At 40.8% G+C, this 20,458-nt stretch overlaps 5 protein-coding genes and 1 long non-coding RNA gene across 10 annotated transcripts; 2 read left to right on the top strand and 4 right to left on the bottom strand.

The window, feature by feature from the left end:
* The first annotated feature begins 2,429 nt into the window (after positions 1 to 2,429).
* LOC110853212 lies at positions 2,430 to 7,752 on the top strand. Of its 5 annotated transcripts, none has more exons than XM_035854504.1 (5): positions 2,430 to 2,906; positions 3,951 to 4,380; positions 4,525 to 5,920; positions 5,984 to 6,090; positions 6,155 to 7,752. In XM_035854504.1, the coding sequence occupies exons 2-5, from the start codon at positions 4,045 to 4,047 to the stop codon at positions 7,007 to 7,009; spliced, it is 2,694 nt and encodes an 897-aa protein (XP_035710397.1). In that variant the 5' UTR covers positions 2,430 to 2,906; positions 3,951 to 4,044; the 3' UTR covers positions 7,010 to 7,752. The 5 variants fall into 5 exon arrangements, with proteins under 5 accessions (XP_035710397.1, XP_035710396.1, XP_035710395.1 ...); XM_035854503.1 differs by having other exon boundaries at positions 2,430 to 3,136; XM_035854502.1 differs by having other exon boundaries at positions 2,430 to 3,502.
* A 9-nt stretch (positions 7,753 to 7,761) lies between these two features.
* On the bottom strand, positions 7,762 to 8,483 carry LOC110853447 (cuticle protein 16.5). The gene is made up of 3 exons (XM_022101717.2): positions 8,306 to 8,483; positions 8,106 to 8,239; positions 7,762 to 8,045 (listed from the first exon to the last, which is right to left on the bottom strand). Exons 1-3 carry the CDS (start codon positions 8,391 to 8,393, stop codon positions 7,923 to 7,925), a joined length of 345 nt encoding a protein of 114 aa, XP_021957409.1. The 5' UTR covers positions 8,394 to 8,483; the 3' UTR covers positions 7,762 to 7,922.
* Positions 8,484 to 9,200: 717 nt separating this feature from the next.
* Positions 9,201 to 11,373, top strand: LOC110853211. The gene is made up of 2 exons (XM_022101460.2): positions 9,201 to 10,138; positions 10,258 to 11,373. Exons 1-2 carry the CDS (start codon positions 10,034 to 10,036, stop codon positions 11,341 to 11,343), a joined length of 1,191 nt encoding a protein of 396 aa, XP_021957152.1. The 5' UTR covers positions 9,201 to 10,033; the 3' UTR covers positions 11,344 to 11,373.
* On the bottom strand, positions 11,330 to 14,010 carry LOC110853333 (methyl farnesoate epoxidase). Its single transcript, XM_022101589.2, has 9 exons — positions 13,765 to 14,010; positions 13,558 to 13,695; positions 13,081 to 13,497; positions 12,918 to 13,024; positions 12,751 to 12,859; positions 12,453 to 12,633; positions 12,279 to 12,396; positions 12,074 to 12,218; positions 11,330 to 11,594 (listed from the first exon to the last, which is right to left on the bottom strand). The coding sequence occupies exons 1-9, from the start codon at positions 13,841 to 13,843 to the stop codon at positions 11,410 to 11,412; spliced, it is 1,479 nt and encodes a 492-aa protein (XP_021957281.1). The 5' UTR covers positions 13,844 to 14,010; the 3' UTR covers positions 11,330 to 11,409.
* An 833-nt stretch (positions 14,011 to 14,843) lies between these two features.
* LOC110853332 (methyl farnesoate epoxidase) lies at positions 14,844 to 17,538 on the bottom strand. Its single transcript, XM_022101588.2, has 9 exons — positions 17,307 to 17,538; positions 17,104 to 17,241; positions 16,615 to 17,031; positions 16,000 to 16,106; positions 15,833 to 15,941; positions 15,589 to 15,766; positions 15,415 to 15,532; positions 15,202 to 15,346; positions 14,844 to 15,140 (listed from the first exon to the last, which is right to left on the bottom strand). The coding sequence occupies exons 1-9, from the start codon at positions 17,383 to 17,385 to the stop codon at positions 14,932 to 14,934; spliced, it is 1,500 nt and encodes a 499-aa protein (XP_021957280.1). The 5' UTR covers positions 17,386 to 17,538; the 3' UTR covers positions 14,844 to 14,931.
* Positions 17,539 to 18,240: 702 nt separating this feature from the next.
* Positions 18,241 to 20,407, bottom strand: LOC118436412. The gene is made up of 2 exons (XR_004835432.1): positions 20,276 to 20,407; positions 18,241 to 19,831 (listed from the first exon to the last, which is right to left on the bottom strand). It is a non-coding gene; the product is annotated as an uncharacterized LOC118436412 (long non-coding RNA).
* Between the last annotated feature and the right edge of the window lie 51 nt (positions 20,408 to 20,458).

Raw genomic sequence — 20,458 nt, 5'->3', positions numbered from 1 at the left:
TTATTACCGTGTCGGTAGAGTCATACAAATTTACTCCGGTTTGTAATAATTTCTGAGCAGTTTTCTAAGCGTGTGGGCTTGCACAACCAAGTGAAGGATGCATGCACAATAATGCATATGCATATACGTTTATGTATGTATGTATATGAGTGCCGTGTGAAGGTAAGAATGACACAAATTTTGAGCCGATTGATTTGAATTCTTGGACGACCTATCCTCTTAAACATCTTCCGTTGGGTGGGTGTGGTTTGTATTTACTTGTGCGATTCAAGTCGTATCTAAAAAATGCGTGGAGAATAAATGAAACAAGTTTGAGGCAAGTTGAGACTCTCGTGTTTAATTTAGACCAACGTTTCCTCATGATCTTTATTGCTACTTCTTCTTTTCTTCTCATGCATCTTTCTTTGTCCCTGTTTTTGTTCATGTCCCCCATTTCTTAGGAGAACGTTTCTCCAGAATTATTAAGGTCGCTGACGTAGCAGTGGCAAGCGGGTTGACATTTGATGATTGACAAAGCAACTAAACAATTTTATGGGGTAATTACTTACACGACATTCCACATTTTCTGTATCCCCACTGCTGCACTAAATACCCCATTCATTAAATATTGTAGCAGAAGAAAAGGCCGTATATTAAAGGTGAAGGACACATTTTGTTAGGTTCAATTTTTTAAGAGAACATTGTTCCATTTCAAGTTATAAATAAATGAAAATTTCCTTTGTTCTCAAGCGATTCATAAATAGCTCAACGGTTTCTGTGAATTGGGCCGAATTTATTTTGTCAAGTGCGCATTTTGGAATGTTCGATCCTCTTTGTAAAGCCATACACTTGTTTTGTACATGGTTCAACTGCTCAGAACTTACTATTATGTCAATATGTAGATACATACATATTTTAATACCGTATAAAGGATATGTAAATAGGTCCAAATTTTTGAATTATTTAAACACTAAGGGCATATTACGTTTCAGAAGGTGTCGTTCATCTATATGGATCATGTATGGTACATACTTTGGATAAGATGTCTGTAAAAGAATGAATTTCTCTGCTTGCCCCAAAAAAATTGATAATTAAAGTGTACACTATGTACTTATGGGTAGCATAAATTATCCAGATTTCTCAATTATTTAAAAATGGCATATTACATATGAGAACATGTCGTTTATCAATATGGATATACGTTTTGGATAAGATACCTGTAAAAGTATAAATTTCTCTCATCGCCCCTAAAATTACTACTTAAAACATACCACTTCCTTAGTGCATATGTACTTAAGGGTTGCATAAGTGATCCCCATAATTACTACGAAACATAAATACTTACTCAATTAGCTAACTATATTTCATACCCGTCGAATCCTGCACATATTTACGTCGCACTTTAAAGCAAAAGTATGTCGACCACTGAATCGATACTTGTCGTCGATTCAATTCCACCAACAACGCTACCGTCGCCCACAACTTCATGTTTATTGCAGTTAAAAAGCTCAAGTCCCGTGAAACGCGTATTATATTTATTAGTTACGCAAGGACAATACATCCATCGTTCTTCCTCCTCCACCTCACCAACCAACCAACCAAACCAACCAGCCCAACCAGCATTATTAGGACAATAGTAACGAGAATTGAACCGATTATTAAGAAGACGGATCGATGCGATAGGGACGAGAAGGATGTGTTCAGCCAACTATTATGTCCATCACACGGTTTAATCAGTGAAAGAGTAGGTAGCCCAGTGCCCAAGTTTGGCAAGGTCTCCCGGATTTTGTTGATACCATTATAAATTTTACACAATCAATATCAATATGCGACCACTTTTAGTGAGAACACGACCGGGTGCGCGTTGATAAGGTACGTATGTAACTTTTCGTGTTGTTTGTGTTGGTGCGAGAAAGGAAAAGATTATGGATTTTCATTTCATTTAGGTGCGATGAAACCTGGAATATTTAATATTTATCAATAACTAAACTATCGATTAGCAGGTTACTCTCGTTACTGTAATGCGAAGCGAACCCATCCATCGCGTATTACTGCGAAGAACGTGGAATATTTGCTCCAGTTTTGCTCATCTCACTTTAGCGTGTGTAACTCACTCGGTCTTATTGGATCATCAAGTGAGTAGTGCAGAATTGGACATTATTTCATATTATATGCATGTGTATGTACATACATAGTCAGGTCCACGTAGATAGGGACGAGATACATTGACACACAGATTACCATGAAATCGGCAGCATACATACATACATACATTTGTGCACATATCAGATACAGTGCATACGTACCGTCAACTGTATGTATGGGGCTAATAAACTTGTTAATTTTTTCATGCCCGTAATATGAGCATGATCACGATCAAGGATTTATTAAATAATGGAGAAGAGCAGTTGGTACACTGGATGGATTTGGATCCATAATTGGTATAACTGACTGCTGAATGGGACTCTATCTATCCATAATTTTTCCTGCATAACGACACAGTCGAGGAGGAAAAAAACGAGTGTAAAATAGCTATCAGCTCGTCCCCACTGCTAAAATTAGTTACATATACGAACGAAATCTCATCATCATCTGAATCCCAGCAAGTGTGTGATTGATTTGATTCTGTGCAATATTTTCCCCCTCCGTGCATGGCGTTGCTTGGTTTTCTCTACCTGTGAATTGTACTTACCAACAAAAAGAACAAGTGTCAAGTTACGCAGAGAAGAGATCTCATCTCATCTCTGATTCTATTAGATGTATATCCATCACCCATTCGCATCTTACTCTCCTCTGCCTGCCAGTTAGAGACAGAGTTAGATTTTTTACCATTTCTCTGCTCGTTTTTTTATCGCCTACAACAAATCATTACTAGGAGTAATTTATTTACTATATAGTCGTGGCCACTACTGCATCGTCTTCTTCAGGTGGGTAATTGTATGTGCCAAATCGTCAGGTAGGAAGAAAAGGTTCATTTCAACACCATACGGACGGATATAAGGAGTTGTTTTCATTTTGTAAAGAAGCGAAGCCCACCACGTGAAAAAGCTTTCCTGTTGAGCCAGTTTTATGACTCGTCTAGTTTTAAATATTTGTTTAAACTCCGTAGTGTCGTGCTAATGGGGGAACAACTGGGAAAAAAATCGGCATAACATAGGTAATCGATTCTTTTGAGTAGTTAGTTGGTCCCTCATATGAAAAAGAATCAAGTCGACGGTCTAGTTTTAATCGTAAGTGAGTGAGTGGCTCTCCTCGTTGTGAAGTTAGTAGTAAATTATTAATCAACTAAGGAGTTATTTGTGCTGCACACATTTATTTCCCATTTTTATATTTCTTCACAGTTTTGGCAGAGGCTACCAAACCACAAGCTTTTCTGTGTTACATATTATTGAGTGGTTGGTTGGCAGTAAATGATGGAAATGTGTGCATAATAATAAACGTGTTCGAGAGGAATAGGCAACCTGTGGATTGCGATATGTTTAGGATTCTCTCATGACCAGCAGCAGCACAGAGTTGGCAAAGAGTTGAGTAGAAATTTTATTGTTCAGCTTGGAAGCTATTATCATCACGGAGTGAGTGAAGGCTATTTATTTGCTGCTCGATTAAAACCTTGGTTAAAAATTAATTGTGGAAAAGAGTGTGGTTTTAAGTTTCTCATTTTTACGTATGCATGCATTACGTATACGCACTGGGCATTCAGTTAGTGAGGAAAAGGCCGTCCGTCCATGTGCATGCCGTTCCAGTGTGGTTTAATAAATTGCTGGTGCAGTTTTGTCACCAGTGTGATATAAATAAGTGAGTAAAGTGGTGGTGGTTGTGAGCTACAGCTACAGATAAATTTTGCATGCAACATAGTTGATTATTGAAACTGCGTTATTTACGCTGGGTGAGCATTTTTTTGGGGCGAAATGGTGATGATTACAGTAAAATAAGCCTTATTGAACATAATTTTGTAACTTTTTGACTTGCAGTTGATGACCTGGTCATCTTATTGAGTGAGAAGATTCGATTAGATATTGTTTGGTTAAGCAGATTTCGTGTCATTTTGCCCCCTTTTCTCGAAAAATGGAAACATACAACCAATCTCAGTACAATACTGGGTACAATCCGTACAATCCTTATCCGTACCATTACCATCAAAATCATCATCACGGTCACCATAATCTGGACTACGTTGATAACAGTCACCACGCTGGTGAAGGCTACGGCCATAATATGTACAATGCCAATTTTGACCATTTTTACTACCACGATCATGATCAGGATCTGACCCCACCGGAACCAATGATACTCCTCCCACAACAATTTGGGGCGGAGGGGCACCATTCCCCGGAGGAAGTGCAAGTACACAGTCCTCCTCCTCCACTGGCGGCGTATGAAATTGTGCTCTCCTCACCCAAGGCGAGTGTGAATTTTGCAAATTTTATATTTTTTATAGAAAATACGGACATTTTTCACTATTTTCTGTCTGGATATCTTTTTTTCATTACATATTGCACTATTTTACAGACAGATTACTAACATTTTGCCCTATTTTTTGTCCAGATTCTGTCAAAAATCCTGGTCCACTTCTCCATCCAAGAATTGAAAGAGAAACGCCACGTATGCAAAGTATGGGAGGAAGAAATATGCACAATTTTACGGGATAAATTGGTCATCCATTTCAACAACTATAAAGGAATGGTATCGTACGGGAAATGCATGGAAAGGAATCCCTCCTTCTGCTCTGTGTTCTCCTTCGGGGCGATAATTTCCCTTGATGGGTCTTACATTCAATATTGGATGGCCCTCTTTGGCCCCCACATTCGCTCGTTGGAGCTTCAATCGAGAAATTTAGGGGTGAAGACGCTCTCCCAAATATTGCAGCATGTCCAAAACGTGGAGCGATTGATCCTCCAAGAAACCGGGGACGAAGTAGAGGACAAAGAAGTGACCACTTGTTTGAACCAACTAGCAAAACTAAAATATTTGAAATTTCACGCCAATTCCCCCTCCATCGAGAAGAATCCTGCCAAGGCCAAAATTATGAAACGCTTGTGCCACGAAATTCTGAGAATTGCACCAAACCTTGCTCAAGTCGAGGTAAATCAAATCAAGGATGGGAACATTTTGTCCAGAAATTTGGAAATGATGAGCGACCTATCGAAGAATGCCGACCTCCTCAATGAACCCGCACCGCTCGAGATTCTCCTCTGGTCAACCCTTCTGGAGTCACAATTTGCTCAAAATATAGCCAAACTCGAGCTAAACGTAAAGCTCACGTCGGCCTGTGTTCAATCCCTCACGGACAAAAAGTTCCCCCTGAAATGGATCGATCTCAAAATTCTGGCGCAAGTTTCCAACCAAGTTTTGCACGGATTTCTGACCTCCGTTCGCGAGACGTTGGTGAATATAAAAATCCGTTACTGTGGGGGTCCCAGGTTGCCGTATGAGGCCGATTTTCCCCTCACGGAGTCGTTCGGACTCGTGAAAAGCGTCCATTTAGAGCGGTACGAGGGGAGTTTGTGGTTCACCGAGAAGACGCCAAACCTCATCTATCTCTCATTCGCCAAAATCAATCTGAACAAAGTGGTCCTCAAGGATGTCGACTGTTTGGGCGAAGGCGTACACGGAAACTTGAAAAGTTTCCGGGTTCATGAAGATTTCTCCAATAACGTCGGCCCCAACAGGCAAAGGTCCATCCAGACCGTGCAGAAATTGGGGATGCAGTTCCCCTCAGTGCGAAGGTTGCGTTTGGAACGACTCGTGGATGAAAGTCTTTGTCTCATTTACGCCCAGTGGCCAAATTTGGAGGAGTTGGAAATCGTGCACGGCCTATTTTCTGACGCCGGGACGACGGCGATGCATCCCAACGCGTACAAAGTGATATTGAGGGAGGAGGCGTACGATAACTTTAATGTGGACGCGTTAAGACAGGGCCTGTTTCTGGGGAGCTTGTCAAGTAAGTAGAAATTTAGACGGTAAATATATAGAAAATATGCTAATTTTTTAATGGAAATTTCAGAATTGACCAGGGTAAAAATCCATTCGCCCAACGTAACTGATGTCACTCTGATTTTGGGAGTGTTGCCGTGTCCAAATATTCGATCAGTGAGCGTCCAATCGTTCAAGGTAGAGGTTTCATGGCTAATTTAGTCATCTTCTGTCAATAATGCTGATCTGATTTTATGTGCAGATCACGGACACCTCGTTGTACCGGCTAGTCAACAAACCCAGCATTTTGAACATGTCGACGAAAAACTGCAGTCAATTGACGCCCGCAGCCATGAGTTATGCAGGGAAAGCGATGTCCCTCCGTGGGGGATCGACTAGTCTGAACAAGTCCAAAATCTCGCTGGATGTCAGTCAGACGATAAAATTCCTCGAGAGGAATCCCACGTGTCGGGTGCTATTGAAACGACTGAGTATATCGCCGCCTAAAAAACCTGATTTTGTGGAAAAAAGTTCAAAACATGATGTTCAAAATGAGGAGGAGAAGGCGAAACCTGTTGCTCTTGCGGACCCTTCTCCTGCCAAGGAAAAAGCAAAACGCGGTCGACCCCGCCTAATTCCTCGCCCTTCGCCGCAGGAAGGTCAAACCCAAGCGCCCCCTTCTGCGGCCACTCAAGCGCCCGCTCGAGCTCCCACTCTGGCACCCGCTCCAGCGCCTACCGTTCGACAGAGGAGAACCCGAAGTTTCAACAAAAGTGGTCAAATCGTACAAAACCCGACGGAAGAGAACGTAATCCTCGCTGCTGCTGATGTTCAAATTGACCACGTGGTCGTCTCGAGCGTTCCCCCGATGAAGGATGATTCTGTTACAGATAATAAATCCAAAAAGGCAAAATTATCTGCTGATGATGATGACATTCAAATTGTCCACGTGGTCGCCCCCGCCGTCCCCCCGACGAAGCAATTTTCTGTTCCTGCTGCTACAGAGAATAAATCCAAAAAGGCAAAATTGGTATCTTCTCGTACGACCCGACAAAGCCGTCCGATCCGAAATACGGGCTCTATTTTCCGAAGATTTTCCGATTTTGAATTATTTTAAGTGAAAGATTTTACTGTAATCCTTTGTGTTCAGATATTTACATTTACATATTTAGGTTGCTAGATTATGCATGCAGCGTGGTGGTCTGGTCACATTGACCCTTGAAGCAGGTTTGGATTGGGAAATAGATAAGAAGGATGTCAATGCCAACTCCCTCAATTTTTGTGTTCACTCAAATTATTTTTATGTCTGATGATGATGGGATGGGGACACACGGATCTGGTTTATTTGCACTTCTGTAGCCCCACCCATACCAGTTCTACAACAGCTCCTGGACATTTTTATGCCCTCATAGCTACTACACATTTACTTATGTATGAATCTACGTTGATCGGGTGTGTGCTTCTTTCTGCGAATGTATGAATGTGTGCAAATATTTGCTGCATTATGTAATCGGTAAAATGTGGCGTGTCTGGAATTTTTCCTCCCCTGAAAACAGGATTTATTGTAGAATTGTTGTCTTTATTGGGGACGATTTATATGTATGTATACGCGTCCCTGGTACTCGCTATCTGATAAAATCTATTACATGTACACAACACAGACCAAGGTCACGATCCGATCGTGAAATAAATTCAATTGTGTCTGCAGAGTAATGCATGCAATTAACTTTTTGCCAAGATTTGTTTAATACCTACAAATTTATGTACAAATGTATGTACGTACCCAGCACCAGATTGGTAGCTTAGCTGACTTTGTAACAATGATGCAAATCGTGAATAAATTCTGGTTGGTGTTGTAAACTGTTTTAGTTTCTGATGGAAGACGCTGTGAATACTCAAATTTTATTAATTTTTTAAAAAACAAAAATATCCCAGAAATCGGGAAGATGTCAAATTTAATAATATCATGATTTGGGAATTAATATTATGACCAAAAGTGAAAGAAGGTGGTTTATTTTTTAAGGCCTGATTTAATAAGCGATTTTGTATCCGTGTTGCTCAACTGGCTCGTGAGTCTGGATAATTTTGGGGGCCGTGGCGTATGCGACGGGGGCTGGGGCGGCGATCACTGCTGGGGCTGCGGCGTAGGTGATCTGTGGATAGAGGAATTTATAACGTTTGTCGAATCTGTGAGGTCAAGAGGTCAAACTTACTGGAGCAGCGTGGTGAACGACGGCTGGGGCAGCGGCATAGGTGACGGCTGGTGCAATGGCTTGGTGGACGACGGGGGCGGCAGCGTAGGTCACGACGGGAGCGGCAACGACGTGGGGAAGCTTGACGGTGGAAGCTGCAAAAAATTGGCAAGGTAAAATTTGCAAATTTGCAATGAATTTCTAATCCGCAGATTATGTACCTGGAGAGTGAGCAAGGGAAACAACTCCAGCAACTCCGCCATAAGCGACGGCGACGACGGCGAGGAAAACTGCAATTTTGGCAATCATTATGATTTTGGATTTGGTTTGGAAAACCGAGATGAATTGAGAATCGAGATTGAGAAGAACTTGTGGTGGTGACGAATGGCTTTGTGTTACGCCCTCCCCGCACCTTTTATACCTCTGTTCGAAAAAAGAAAGCCAGAAAAAAAATTGGTTGGCAGTGCTAACTAACGATGGACTGGGATTCATATTATCGGTAGCAGCAAAGCAACGTGGATGAGATCCATTATCCATCAGGTCAATCCTTCAGGACAAAAAAAGTTGAAGGTGGTTTGTTGCAGGATAAATAAATTGCATACCTGCCTGTAATTACTTAGTTGTTCACTGAATGAAAAGCCATAGGACACGGTCAAGATTGAAGTTCAAGATAGCAGAATTCTTAAGTGGCATCTTCACTTTCATAGCGTCATAGCGAGCATGTTTTCATTTACATAAATAAAATGAAATGGCTCGATAAGATTTCCGGGATCGTTTCATCCTCGCTTGAGTGCTCAAAGCCTGGAGTGGAGGAATTATTAAAAATAAGTTCTCATGATGAACTTAGACGGAATTTGTTCCTTGTTAAACAATATGAGCTTGGGATAAGTTCAATTAATGAGTGACTGAGTGATGGCGATGATTAATGAGAGAGGCTCATTAATCCTGCAAAAAATTAGCCTTAACATTGAACGAGCGAAATAGTGCGGTGTCATCCTCAGTCTCAAACCACAGCTCAGGTCTATGAAACAAAGCCATTGTCTCAAGTACTGATTTGCACGTGTGTCGCTACTTAGCTGGGGAGGCTGAGTGGGTGGGGACTTTGTTTGCACGCATGGGTGGACCTACATAAATATGGAGGGATGCCTACCTCCAGAAGAATGTACGTGTCGATACGTATGTTTGTACATCGTAGTGGCCTGTTAATAAATGCATACGTACTGCGCAGACCTGTACAACTTAATGCGAGACAAGGTCAACCTGTTCTCAAGTTGTGGTGTTTAATTCCTATTTACACACATCGCAATCTCTTCAGTCAAACCAAACCACAAATAAATGCAGCATGATTTATACTTGTGATCATACAATTTCTTATTTAATGATCCTTCCAGTTCACACGGAAAGACTTATTGCATCGCTTCATGCTTCTTAAATAGTCGTCATTCTTAAGTGAACTCTGTAGATGTGGAGTGGATTAGAGTGTCGTTATGTTGTATGTAGCGTCGCTTTAATGGTTATTGACTTTTCGTACTTTAAACCAAGCGTGGGCTGATGACCAATCTAATTTTTGAGAATGTTTAAATGTCCCAAAAATTGTTTGGAACACACAATTCATACGAGTTGCGATTCGATATCATGCGATCAAAATCGTGAAAAGTTTGGCAAAAATTTGAGGAGTGTCGTGTTATGAAATGAAATGCATGATTTTTATGTGCTGTATGAAAATCATCATTGCAATCTCTATTATCTCATAGATATGACTGTCCTGTTCTCTATGCGGCCTTGTCCTCTCCACCACTGTGAATCGGGAACGCACATTTTCGCGAATTGACGATCATGCTCGGAAAACGAGAAGCGGTAACGAGCGACAAAAGTCAAAACAAAGTTTAAACACCAGTTTAAAATATTTTACACGTGCTAAAAAATAATTTGCAAATTAACTTTGTGACATGAAAAGTAGTTGTAGCAGTGACGAAGATTGTGGCGAGTGCGAAAATTATGGTGATGGCTGGTGTTCAGAAGTTGAGAAACTCAATCCATTCCTTATACCACATGTAATAAATAAATGCGTATTAACTAAATACTTATTTTCACATAATTATGCAAATTATTGCACGATAAGAATTAATTGGTATATAATTACATAATATGCTAATTATCCGTCGTCTTCCAGATTGTCGAAAAAATTTTGTCCTACTGCACATTTTCCTCCCTGAAGGAAACCCGACTTGTCTGTCGACTCTGGTTGGACTGCGGAAGTCACCTCTTCTCCACGCGGAGGACCCTCCACCTCAAAAACTTTGAGCACATCGACGCCTTCATGCTCCACGCCGTTTCCTTGGACGAAGCGTCATCTCACTCTGCCAACAATTTATGTCGCAGTGTCCGCCTCCACGGTGAAGACTTTCCCTCCTGGATCGTCCTCCTGAAACCATTCTTCTCCAAGTTTGGCGCCTACATAAAATCCCTCCACATTTCCCACGGCCTTGGCGACGTCACGGAGGATCTTCTCCTCCAAATCGCGCAACATATCGACGCCCTCGAAGAACTCTCCATCAGTGGAGCGACCGTCGTCTACTCTTCAAACCGGTTTGATCTCAACGGCCTCGGCGGCCCCATTTTCGCCCAGCCCGTCCTCCCAACCGTGACGAGGATAAGTCTCAGCCTTCCAGTGACCTCTTTTAAACGATGGACCGACGTGAGGAGCTTTTTCACCGACTTTTTCTTCATCCTTCCCTCCCTCGAAAGGATCAAGTTTGTCGGGTGTCAGTTTCCCGAGCTGTTCAAATATCTGCCAGACTCGATCCGCCTCTCGAATTTGCGCCACGTGCATCTGCAACTCTTTAACTCGTCCGGACTGGATTTTTTCTTGAGGAGGGGATTTCCCCTGGAGGAAATTGTCCTCCAAGTCGAGCCCCTTCTCGGTCTGGCCCATCTCCACAATTTTTTGGTGTCATTCGCCTCCACGTTGAGACGGCTCGAGGTGCGATTTAATTATAAGGGAGCGTACAATTATTCCCATAATGCGACCGCGTTCCCTTCCTCGAAGGCGTTGGTGGGGCTGACGTCGCTAAGATTGTGGGGGTACTGGGGGCACCTGTATTTTCTGAAGGATTTTCCCAACCTGAAAAGTGTCACGGTGGAGAAGATGAACTGGGCGGTGGCGTTTCCATCCGGGACGGAGCAGGTGGGCCGCGATTGTCGCAGGATATTAAAGTTCTTTGATGAGAATGGAGCTTATCATGATTTGAATTATTGAGAGATTTTATTTAATAAAATTTTTTTAGTACTAAAATGAAAATTGGAAATTTAAATGGAGATTTATTTAAATTTTGCGTTTTCTGGATTCTGCTCTGTACGTGAGTGGGGCGAGGTTGAGTCCAATGACGGGAATTGGGCTGGGGCGTGGTTCACCAGGGACGGTGGAGAAGGAGAATTTTTGTAAGAGGTTGGATACCATGAGGAAGACGGACGTTTTAGCCAAAGGTTCTCCAGGACAGCGACGTTTTCCTGGAAGAATCTTAGCAATTAGTGGAGCTAATTTTTCTTATGGGGCAGTAGTTTGCAGGGTTGGAAAAAATATTATGTCAAAATACAGGATTTTGAGCTCTCCGGGCTGGTACACCCACAAAAAGATGAAAATCTATTTGAAGAAGGCAACAGTCTCACTAAAACGCAGGTTTTATGAAGAAATTAACCGTTCATCCCTGTCAAAATACATTGTATTCACGATTTTTTTTTGAAAATATGATATTTTGACAGCGATAAAAAGTTAATTTATTCCCAAAACCACCATTGTCGTAAGACATTGTTGTATTCTCGATGCAGATTGTGGTCTTTTTTTGGTGTGACAACCCTGGAAATTCAAACCCTGCGAATTGAAGACAAAATCATGATACAAGGTTGAAGGACAAAATCATGATACAAGGTTGAAGGACAAAATCTTGTATTTTGACATATTATTCTGTTCACCCCTAGTAATTTATTACCGGAACCGAAGGGAAGCAGCCACTCGTCGTTCGTAACGACTTTGCCGTTCTTGTCGAGAAATCGTTCGGGTCGGAAGGTGTCAGGGTCTCCCCAGTGATCTTTATTCCGGTGAATGCCCCACGTGTTGATGAAGACGAGAGCTCCCTGCAAAAAAATTTGCATAATTTGGTTACGTAAATTTAGTAAATGATGGGATGTTCGAACCTTTGGGATCTCGTATCCTTTATAGGTTACGGTTTCTGTTAGGGCGTGCGGTGTGACGATGGGAGCCACGCTGGAATATCGGTTCACTTCGAGGAGGAAGGCCTCAAAATAGTTCAACCTGACGAGAGAAGAAATCAATAAGCACAAATTTATGGTGGAATTTTGTCTACTAACTTCTCCTTATCGGCCAAACTGACGGGTCGGTCTAATCCAACGACGGACTCGATTTCTGCCTGCACTTTCTTCTGCACTTCCGGGTGAAGAATTAAGTAGAGCAAAGCCCAGCGCAAAGTGATCGTCGTCGTGTCACTTCCAGCAACGAAAAGGTCCATGCAAGTAACAACTAGCTGCTCGTCTGAAATTTAAGAATTGTCTCTCAATTAATATTCAGTTAAATATGCAAATACCATTTTATGTCGAAATTATGCAGGTTAAAAATAATTAAAACCGTGAAAATTTAAATTATACTGACCGAAAAAGTACGGATTTTCTGGATTATTTTCATGTTCCTCGAGATATGCGTCGATAAAGTCTCTGGGTTCTCCCGGTACTCGCGTCTTTTTATGCTCAGTTATGACTTTCTGCAGAGTTAAGTAACCCTTAAATTATTTTCATGAAAAAATTATTGGTCGTCTTTACCCTCATATTTTCCTTGAGAATGTTGAAACCTTCGATTTGTTGGGCGAACCCGCTCCCTTGAGGAAACAAGTGTCGAAGAGATTGGAACGACCAAAATATTCCGGCGCCTGTGAAACATTTTTTTTAGAAATTTGTGCTGGTTGCATAATTGGAATTTATGTACCGAACGCTCTCCTTTGCAGAGTTTCCTTCACAATGCGTTGCAACCTGAGAATGTCGGGGTCATCTAATTCCGTTCGAATTGAGGCCACCATGTTCCACAAGGTGCTGAGAACAGCGGGGCCAAATGTGCTTTCAAAGGACAAAACCTGCTCCTCATTGCCAATCTGCTTGTCCAAGCGGTCCACCACATTTTGCACTTCGTCCATCACTGAAGTTTCCATGTTACTCCGGCCGTAGCCAAAATCTCGGAGGTGGCGCAAGGAGAAGCGTCGCGTCTCCTTCCAGAGGTCACCGTCCGTCATAATGATCCCCAGCACGGCTCCGTCCCCTTTGATTTTGGCCATGTGGTCGTGTGGACGCCCGTTCCACTCGTCACGCTTCATCAGCTCGTGAACCACTTTGGGGTCACTGAGAACGACTGTGAAAATTATTAGTAACCATGAATTTGCATTTTACTGGATATTTTTGCATTCTTTACCAACGTATCTGGGTCCAAAATACATGCCGTAAATTTCCCCGTAAATTTTGGCGTAGTGATCAACAGCATGCCAAACTCGGGACCAGTTGACTTGCGCGATTTGAGGGAGATTCCCAACAATCGGCCACTTGAAGGGACCTGCATTTTTATGTTCAATGATTTTCTGGCATTTTTGCACGATCTATATTTGCAAAAATAGTTTCATACCTGGAAGCTCGTTGGGTCTTCGCCGCGTCGACATGAACAAATAGACGATCAAAATTGTGAAAAATATTAAAAGTATCATTTTATTTCAGGAATTTTTTCAAAATATGGCAAACAAATTGTGGTCAGAGCACTGCCTTAATGCAACTTCACGCGAGGTATTTAATTAACGAATAACCTGCTGTTCGTGGCAAAATCTGTGGATCTATCTGCAAAGCATGTGGATTTGTATATGTATCAGTATGATGTGCAGTATCTGTGAATATGTACTGAAGATGAGGATGAGATCGTTGTGCATACATAAAGTACTATAATGTAATGATATCAGTGACATAATTCGTGTCCACGCGGAAAGTAAACCCGTCGCTACAAGACCTAATAAAGCATAATATGCAAATGAAGCTGCCTTTTCTGTAAAAATCTTTTTGGTAGTTTGGCTTGTTCGAATAATACTTAAAAAGAGATAGAAATGCAAAACTGGATAGCCTCGTGTATGCATAAAAATTAACAAACTGCATGATTGTGTATGTACATATGTATGTATGTATATGTATGTACAGTGTAATAGTGTTTTTTCAGATTCCAAAGATTTTGACGTACGTATGATAGATTAAAATTTGAGTAACTTTGTGTACGTAAAGAATCCGCAATAATAATATTGGTTTAGCATAATGATGAACATGTTGATTTTTGCACTTTGTATGGTAAAAATCCCTGCAAAATGGAAACGTGAATACGTGCGGTGCACAAATATTCGCATACTTATATGTACCAATGTAAACTGCAAACATGATCTTTATCGCGTTGCAATAACTTTTTAACTTTTTATACGAATATTAAATTTTATGAACGGACTGAAAATAAAATAGAAAATTATTTGAATGTGGAAAACTTCGGAATTGTATTTTAAGTGATTAAAAAAATCCAGTAATCGCAATGAAATGAGAAATATACAATTCTTGCCACGAGAATTCGTATGTCACGAGAGAATTATGTATTCTTACACAAATTAAAAGGTCTACCGAATGGGGTCGACAAATTTTATAGTTCTTCAATGAGAATGAAGCTTATCGTGATTTGAATTTCTAAAATATTTTCATTAAAACTTTTATTGAATACAATTTGAGTATCAGATACATATTTCTGTGCACAATTTTTTCGAATTTTGTATTATCCAGCCCCTCTTCGTCTTGGAGTTGATTTTCGTAATCGAGACTGTGCTTTATAGGGAATTGGGGCGAGGTTGAGTCCAATGACGGGAACTGAACTGGGGCGTGGCTCACCGGGAATGGTGGAGAAGGTGAATTTTTGTAAGAGGTTGGACACCATGAGGAAGATGGACATTTTTGCCAAAGGTTCTCCAGGACAGCGACGTTTTCCTGGAAGAATTTCGGTAATTTTAGTGGTGCTAAATTTTATTCTGGATTAGTTGTTGGTTACCAGAACTGAAGGGAAGGAACCATTCGTCGTTCGTAATGACTTTGCCGTTTTGATCGAGAAATCGTTCAGGTCGGAAGGTGTCAGGGTCTCCCCAGTGATCTTTGTTCCGGTGAATGCCCCACGTGTTGATGAAGACCAGAGAGCCCTGAAAAAATGTAGCTCTTTCTTCATTATTCAGTTACATAAATTTTGTAAATGGCAGGATTTTTCAACCTTTGGGATCTCGTATCCTTTGTAGGTCACGGTTTCTGTGAGAGCGTGCGGTGTGACGATGGGAGCCATGCTGGAATATCGGTTCACTTCGAGAAGGAAGGCCTCAAAATAGTTCAAGCTGTATGAAACAGGAGTTAATTGCGAACAGTAATTTTTACATGACTATTGACTGACTTCTCTTTATCGGCCATAGTGACGGGTCGATCTAATCCAACGACAGACTCAATCTCCGCCTGTACTTTGGTCTGCACTTCCGGGTGAAGAATTAAGTAGAGCATTGCCCACCACAGAGTGATCGTGGCGGAGTCACTCGCGACGAAAAGGTCCATGCACGTCACGACCAATTGCTCGTCTAGAAAGTTACTAATTCGAAGTAAGAAATGCAAATTAGAATTTTAGGTTGAATTTAAAAACTGACCGAAAAAGTTTGGATTTTCAGGATTATTTTCTTGCTCGTCGAGATAGGCGTCGATGAAGTCTCGGGGTTCTCCCGGTACTCGAGTCTTTTTATGCTCAGCTATGACTTTCTGCAGAGTTAAGTAACCCTTGAATTCATTTCTTGAAAAAATATTTGGTGGTTTGTACCCGCATATTTTCCTTGAGAAAGTTGAAGCCGTCGATTTGCTGGCCGAAACTGCTCTGCTTGGGAAATAAGTGTCGAAGAGAAGGAAACGACCAAAATATTCCGGCGCCTGTCAAGCACGTTTTTTATTAGAAATTATTTTGGACATAAACTGTTAAAAATAAATAATTTTCATTTCAACGCCTAAACGGTCAAAAAGCGTTCAACATTGGAAAATGGAGCAAAATGGTCAAGGACTTTTTTATGAATCTACGCAAAGATATATCTAATCTTCCATTAATTTTGAGCATTTTGGTTTGTATGTAATACCACGAAATTTGGGAAAACTTTTATTTTAATATGTTTTCTTATGAGAAATTAAGAAATTTTCTAAACCATGCCTTATTACTTATTGCAACCCAAAATGTTCAAAATTAGTGCGAGATTACATCTGCGTAAATGGCTTATCCAAATATTCAATAATGAAGAAATTGGAATATTTTGGACACTTTTGAACATTATGGTCCAAAATTCGGTGTCAAAACTGGTTCGGTGTCCAACCGGTGTGTTTTGAACAGTGGGTGGTTAAACCCAAGGCAAAATTTTGGAAATTTACCCAAAGCTAGTATCGTACATACCGAAGGCTCTTTTTTGCATGGTTTCTCTCACGGTTCGTTGTAACTTCAGGACTGCGGGGTCATCTAATTCTGTTCGAATTGATGCCACCATGTTCCACAACGTGCTGAGAACAGCGGGACCAAAAGTATCGTCAAAGGACAAGATATGCTCCCCAATTCCAATCTTCTTGCCCACGTGGTCTACCACGTTTTGCACTTCGTCCATAACGGAGGATTCCATGGTGTTCTTGCCGTACCCAAAGTTTCGCATGTGGCGGAAGGTAAAGCGTCGCGTCTCCTTCCACAATTCCCCATCCGTCATAATGATCCCTAAAATGGCTCCGTCTGCCTTAAGCTTGGCCATGTGGTCGTGCGGACGCCCGTTCCACTCGTCACGCTTCATCAGCTCGTGAACCACTTTGGGATCGCTGAGAACGACTACATGTGAAAATTAACATTATCAATAATCATGAATTTCCATATTTCTGGATATTATTTTGCATCCTTTACCAACGTATCTTGGGCCAAAATACATTCCGTAAATGCCTCCATAGATTTTTGAGTAGTGATCAATAGCAAGCCAAACTCGGGACCAGTTGACTTGCGCGATTTGGGGGAGATTCCCAACAATCGGCCATTTGAAGGGACCTGCATTTTTATTTTGTATTTCTTTTATAGCATTTTTACAGTCACAATTTCATGAAATCTTTTACCTGGAAGTTCGTTGGGTCTTCGCCGTGTCGACATGAACAAGTAGACGATAAAAATTGTGAAAAATATTAAAAGAATCATCTTGGTTAGGAAATTTTTCCGAAATTATGAACAGCCGTGAGTAGTAAGCAGTAAGCAGTTGTTACTGGGAAAATAATAGCGTGAAATTTTGATGAGAATAAAGGCTGATTTCGATCAGTGTACTGATTAAGACAGAATTTCTAAATGGACTGCATCAACTTAAATAGGCTTTCGTGAGGGTACGACTTTTCTCAAAATAATTCGAAGGCCAAATTATATAAGATACATATTTTTAATGATATAATCGGTAAGATAATTAAATGGGTTGCATAAATGAGCAAAGTTATGATCCAGGGGCGCAGTGACATTGTTGGTAGGATGATTTGGCGTGGATATTGTGCTTTAACTTGGAAGTTCCATCTACACATGTCAACAAACCTTGTAACGTCTTCTTGCATAACGTACTCGATGGTAAAGAAAACACTATTTGTTTCTTAGGAAAAAACATCCAGTGCAGCTTTGTGTAGCCCGAGCCAGAGTATGTAGATTGTAAGTTTGGCCTGTGCATACATACCGATTCATGAGGTGTTTTCTTTGAATTTAAGTCAAATAATTCTACATATTCAAATTCTAAAAGTATTTAGTTATCATTTTGGAGAATCCGAAGATCTGAAAATCAAACGGTTTTTATTTTTAGTCAGAAAAACGGACCGGGTCAAGTGGTTTTTATTTTAAAACGGATCGGGCTGGTTTTCGAAAACCCATGACCTAACTTAATTCTGATAGTCTGACTACAAAAATTTCAAAGTCGGCAATTTTATCGTGTTCCAGACGGATGAACAGACAGAAAGGGCACGTGTGGCGCAGGCTAATAAAAGAATTGTTTTATGAAATAATAACTTGAGTTACATAATGCAAGTCCCAGACCAACAGGTTTGTTTATTGCTTTGGAGAGAGAGCCTTACTTTTTTTGGTACAGATTCGGTCGGTATGCAATACCGACCGACTGAGGTACAACATCGTATAACCATACTATTTTACATATTCTGTCTGGTCATATTTTAAAACTCGTTTGATCATGAACTTTCACAATACTGGAACACATTGATAACATTAAAGACACTATTTTGCGTAATAATTTTTAATCATGAAAAAATAACGTTTCATAGTACACATACATAACCTGACTTAACTAATGAGAAGTTGAGGTACTCAAAAAAGCAAGATATGCAAATGAAATTGTCTTTTTATGGATTTATTTTTGTTCATCCTCAGTGCAACTGCACTGCAGCTGCAGCGACAGACATAACAAACTCGCGGAAACGCACGGAGTCCTGAAAATACTGCACTCGATACGCATCATTTGCTATCTGACACTTTCTGACGTTTCTAATTTTGACGTTTGACATTACTTTGTTTACATGGGCATCCGGTCGACGCTGTGCTGTGGATCGACGTGGGTATAAGTACGCCGAAATAATGTTGATTTGATGTCTAAATCCATAAAAACTAATAACATTAGCCTTTGATCTCATCACCGTACCATGAAATTTTGACCAGTTAAAGATTTCCATCTCACTTTTAAAATTAGGTGTCCATATCATAAGACAGAAGTGAAAAATGTTGACTCATTCGAGAATTACGTATCGTGCTGACGGACGGACAGACAGACGGACAAAGTATATAATCGCAATATTTAACTCCGGGCCGCTTCACTTCATTGCGCTTGTTCGTTCATGTCCAATAAATTGTTTTATTTTGATGGTAATAAAAGTACAAGTCCAGAACCGGATAGCCTCATTTACAGCAGCCTCTTTAACAATATTACGATGAGCACTTTTGTTTTTCGTACCTTGAGTTATTTATAAAAATTCATGCAAAATGGAAAAAATCACGAATTGTGGCGCACCAAGTTTCTAGCTCCAAATTCAGAATATTATATATGCCACCATCTTTTGAATTTGAAAATAAATCTATGAAATTTTACGACAGGAAATATGAGCCATGTTACATACGCAGTAAATTTTAATTACTGCATTCTTTCTCAACCAGAAAAAACGTCTCACATCTCATCAAGAAGGAAGAATGAACATGAAAACTAGGCTTCTGACCAAGAGAGGTCGAACATTATTATTTATGACGTGAAAGTATTGGCTACGTGCTTCTCGAGGATTCTTATTGTTTAAAATTCCATGAAATTCGAAGCTGGTTCCAGTGGCGATGGTGGTGGTGGTGATTCTAATTATTGTTTTGTTTATTCTTCAGCTTCCTCGGACTTTGCTGCGTAACTCGCTGTGACATAAATAAATGGGGCGTTTCGGTTTCATTAACTTTGTGACGTGCGATTTGAGACGTGGTTAATTCACTGTCAACTGTCGCTCTCTGGATTTCGCTGGCCCCTTTTTGGCACAAAGGATGGAGAAGACCCCGTACGACCTCCATTTGCACCAAGTGCACGAATTTTTCCAGAATTTCAATAATCAGCCGAGGGATACTGACCAATTCACTGAAATGGTTGAGTAACACGTCTTATTTACTTATCAGTTACAATGGAGGTCTCCCAACGTATGGTCTGTATTCTCAGATTTTGAGAAATTAGTATCAATCGATAGCAAATTTAATCAATGTGAAATTTTCAAACGACACGATTTCCCTATAGACACGTTTGGTCTTTGGTGGGGATATTTGCATCCAAAGAGGATAAAACGGGCCCCAAAGTTGACAAAGGCTACGCTTTTCTGGGCGTTTCCTCTTCAGATGCAAATTTCTCTGCCCAACGTGGAGATGGTGTCTTTTTGCCAATTTCGTATAAATTACACTTGCAATCGATTGACATTAGTTTCGTCAAAATCGGAAAGCATACGCTGGGAGACCCCCATTGTAAGTAAATGAGTATGAATACTAAATGTATAATTTTTTTCTACAGATTTTGCCCCAAATAATCCCATACCTCGACACTCCCGAGATTCACCAATGTCGCCTCGTATCTCGCGAGTGGCGCCACGCATTGCAATCCACGTGGGAGCAAAAATCGGCCGTCCTTATCAACTCGGTGTCCAAAATGTACCGTTACATCGCCCAATTCCAACAGGAGAAGAAGGCCTTCAACGTCCACCCAAACTTTACCATTATC

This window comes from Folsomia candida, unplaced genomic scaffold, assembly GCF_002217175.1.
Source record: "Folsomia candida strain VU population unplaced genomic scaffold, ASM221717v1 Fcan01_Sc008, whole genome shotgun sequence".
Classification (NCBI taxonomy): Eukaryota; Metazoa; Arthropoda; class Collembola; order Entomobryomorpha; family Isotomidae; genus Folsomia; species Folsomia candida.
The sequence above is the reverse complement of the archived record's forward strand: the minus strand, read 5'-3'. Positions and strand labels throughout refer to the sequence as shown.